General features: G+C 47.0%; 1 protein-coding gene across 1 annotated transcript in view; it reads left to right on the top strand.

Annotated features, from left to right (window-relative positions):
- The window catches only part of LOC103469488 (trypsin I-P1-like), a 15647-nt gene that overhangs the window by 9928 nt on the left and 2659 nt on the right, over positions 1-3060 (top strand). The window contains exons 3-4 of the mRNA XM_008417195.2: positions 1805-1976; positions 2275-2543. Of these exons, the coding sequence (XP_008415417.1) occupies positions 1805-1976; positions 2275-2543 (441 nt within the window). The remainder of the gene's footprint in view (positions 1-1804; positions 1977-2274; positions 2544-3060) is intronic.

Genomic DNA, 3060 nt, shown 5'->3' with positions numbered 1-3060 from the left:
ACATGAAATCTGCCGAGTCAGCAGATTGTGACGTAGCATCGATGTGCGTCACAAGGTAGGACGGATCGATGGGCAGCACAGGTAGTTAGGACACCTGATCGGGGGAGGGGGGGTGAATGGGACAGAGCAGCTGCAACGGAGCCTGGATGTAGAAATAAGTCAGGTAGAAGTTAGAAAAATGAAAAGAGGCGAGAAAGAGGAATGAAACCAGATGAAAAAACTTTAATCAGGACTGGAGGAACGGCTGAAAAGGTGAGGACAGGTGTGGGCTGTATGAAGATGAAGAGGAGGAGGAGGAAGATCTGCAGAGGTTTTCCTGCGGTTCATTACTTCAGCAGTTGAGAACTGGAGATCTAAAGTTTAAAACCAGTTACTGACATTTTAGTGGTGGAAACACTACTGCTACTGCTAATGCTAATGATCGCAGCTCAAATTCTCAGCTTAGCATGTTAGCATTTTTGCTAACTTTGAAATTCCCATAAAAAATGTCCAGAAAACGTCCAAAATGCTCATTTTCTCGGCTGCTTTGTAAACTTTCAGCTGAGTAAAGTTCAACATGTGGGCTGAAGTTTTGCTTAACAAATTTCTCAGGTAATTAGCCGTTTATATCCATGCTCTTATTTTGAACTCGCTCAGCCAGCAGTTCCTTTTCCTGTCCTCATGTTGAGCAAGTGGCCAAAATCCAACAAACAGAAAAATCACCTTGAGCTAACGACAGGGCAGCTAACGACAGGGCAGCTAACGACAGGGCAGCTAACGACAGGGCAGCTAACGATACGCTGCTAGAACCCACAGCAATGATCCGACTTATTCATCCTTTCATAATAAAAAACAATGGAGTTTTAACTTATTCATTCACTTGTAAATGTCAGTTTCAAACTAAATATTTATTTCCAAAAGTAGTTAGCTACATTTGGCTAATTGGTTTGAGCTTATAGCTAAATATTTATGGCTAAATATTTAACAAAATATTTAGCTTCAGGCTAAATATTTAGATATCAAGCTAAATATTAAGTTTGGAGCTTAGTTTATAATTCAACAAATAACATAAATATAAATAATAAAATATGAGCCTGTTTCTTCATGTTATAACAGGCTAACTAACCCAGATCAGCGGTTTGTTCAGGACAGTTTCTAATCTAACCGGCTAAACCCGAGTTAGCAAAACTCAACATCTAAAATGAACCAAACAGTCACTTCCTGTAGGCCAAGCCCTACCGGAAGCAGCGTGGAGGTTTCGCTAGCTCCTCATCTAAACTGGGACTCCGGTTAGAAAGGTGACATGAAGCAGAGCTCTTCATTTAGCATGTTATCTGCAACACAACAGCAAAAACAAAGTAATTATACTTATAATGTCTACGTCATATCTGACGCTAATTAGCTTCTTATCAGTAACACTAATGAATTAAACTGCAAACACAGTAAACAGCAGTCATGAAACGAACTGAGCCGGACGGTAAACCACATGTCGACCATCTGAAGCAGAACAGACTCACGTTCTGTCAGCATACAAGGCTCCTGTCTTTCTGGGCTGCAATAAAGAAATGAAAACTGCAGAAACAGCACATGGTTAAGGACCCCAATATACAACTAGCTGTCCTAGCAGCTGCCTGACCCAATATCATCAGTCCAACTATGCGCTCTAGTTCTAGATTCAGAACATTTGACCTTGGAGGTGAAATGACCCTTTCAGTGATTAGCTGCTGCTTTAGCATTAGCTTCCGCTAACTACTCAGTTGGTGGAGGTCCAGGTGAGAGCAGCTAACGGTTCCGGTGGCCTGATCGCTCCAACGTGTCTCTGCAGTTTGCGGCAAAGCGCCGCTCAACACGAGGAGCGACACGCGGATCGTGGGCGGCCAGAGCGCGGCGGCCGGGGCGTGGCCGTGGCAGGCCCGGCTGGAGATCCAGGGGGGGCTGTGTGGAGGATCCCTCATCAGCAGCCAGTGGGTTCTCTCTGCCGCGCACTGCTTTAAGAGGTGAGTTCTGCTCGTGTGACATCACTTCCTGTTCAGCGGCTGTCCCGGAAGCGAATTAAGTTTTTTTGTTGATTTAATGAAAATTGTGGGAGATACAGAAACACTGGTTGTTCACCAGCCAGCAGCAGCAGATTTACAGACAAACAACCTTTAGACACTCGGAGGCTCCGAATCCTGAACTGAGTTTTCTTGTTGGGGATGTTTTGGATATTTGAGTCATAAATGAGAAGTTCTTGGAGGAAGTACCCAGCGTTGCGTTGGGTTCGGAGTTTGCCCATAAACAAAGTGTTTCTTTCAGCACCAGCACGTCGGGCGTGACCGTTTCCCTCGGCCTTCAGAGTCTGGCGTCCTCCGCTAACCTGGTGTCCCGCGGCGCCAAGCAGATCATCGTCCATCCGGACTACAACTCCAACACAAACGACAACGATGTGGCCTTGGTGCAGCTGTCCGCCGCTGTGACCTTCACCAACTACGTCCGACCCGTCTGCCTGGCCGCCGACGGCAGCGTCTTCCCGTCCGGACTGGACTGCTGGGTCACCGGCTGGGGGACCCTCAGAGAGGGCGGCAGTAAGATTCACTTCCTGTCGCTTTGCTGATGCTAGGAACAGCCAGGCTGTGGAGCGGTGGCGCCCTCTGGGGGTCCTGCACGGTTCCGCTCTGTCCCTGGTTCAACACACCTGGGTCAGGTGACGGCTCGTTAGCAGACCTCTGCTGAACTTTGACCTCCTAAAGGAAGTTCTGCCACCGGGGAGAGAAGTGGTGCCCCACGTTGGGGCATTAAGGTCTGAGCAGAGAAACAACGACTGGCTAGCTGGTCCAGGGAGCCAGCGGAGAGAAAACGTAGCGCACTTAAACTCACCTGCACGAGGCCAGAGATTAGGGCCATGCATGTGTCAAAGGTCAGGGGTCAGAGGTCAATGTACTGCATGATTTATTCTCTAACATCAGTTGATTCTGTCAGTAGCAGATTTTGTTTAAAAAAAAACTAAAATAAAAACTGAAAATTTAAAACAGCTGAAAGTCGCAGACAGAGAGAACAGATACAGGAAGTTACAGCCACCCAAACAGGAAGTGGTCTGTTACG

The sequence above is a fragment of the Poecilia reticulata genome, linkage group LG8 (genome assembly GCF_000633615.1).
Source record: "Poecilia reticulata strain Guanapo linkage group LG8, Guppy_female_1.0+MT, whole genome shotgun sequence".
In the NCBI taxonomy this organism is placed as follows: Eukaryota; Metazoa; Chordata; class Actinopteri; order Cyprinodontiformes; family Poeciliidae; genus Poecilia; species Poecilia reticulata.
This window is presented reverse-complemented; position numbering and strand designations above follow the sequence as displayed.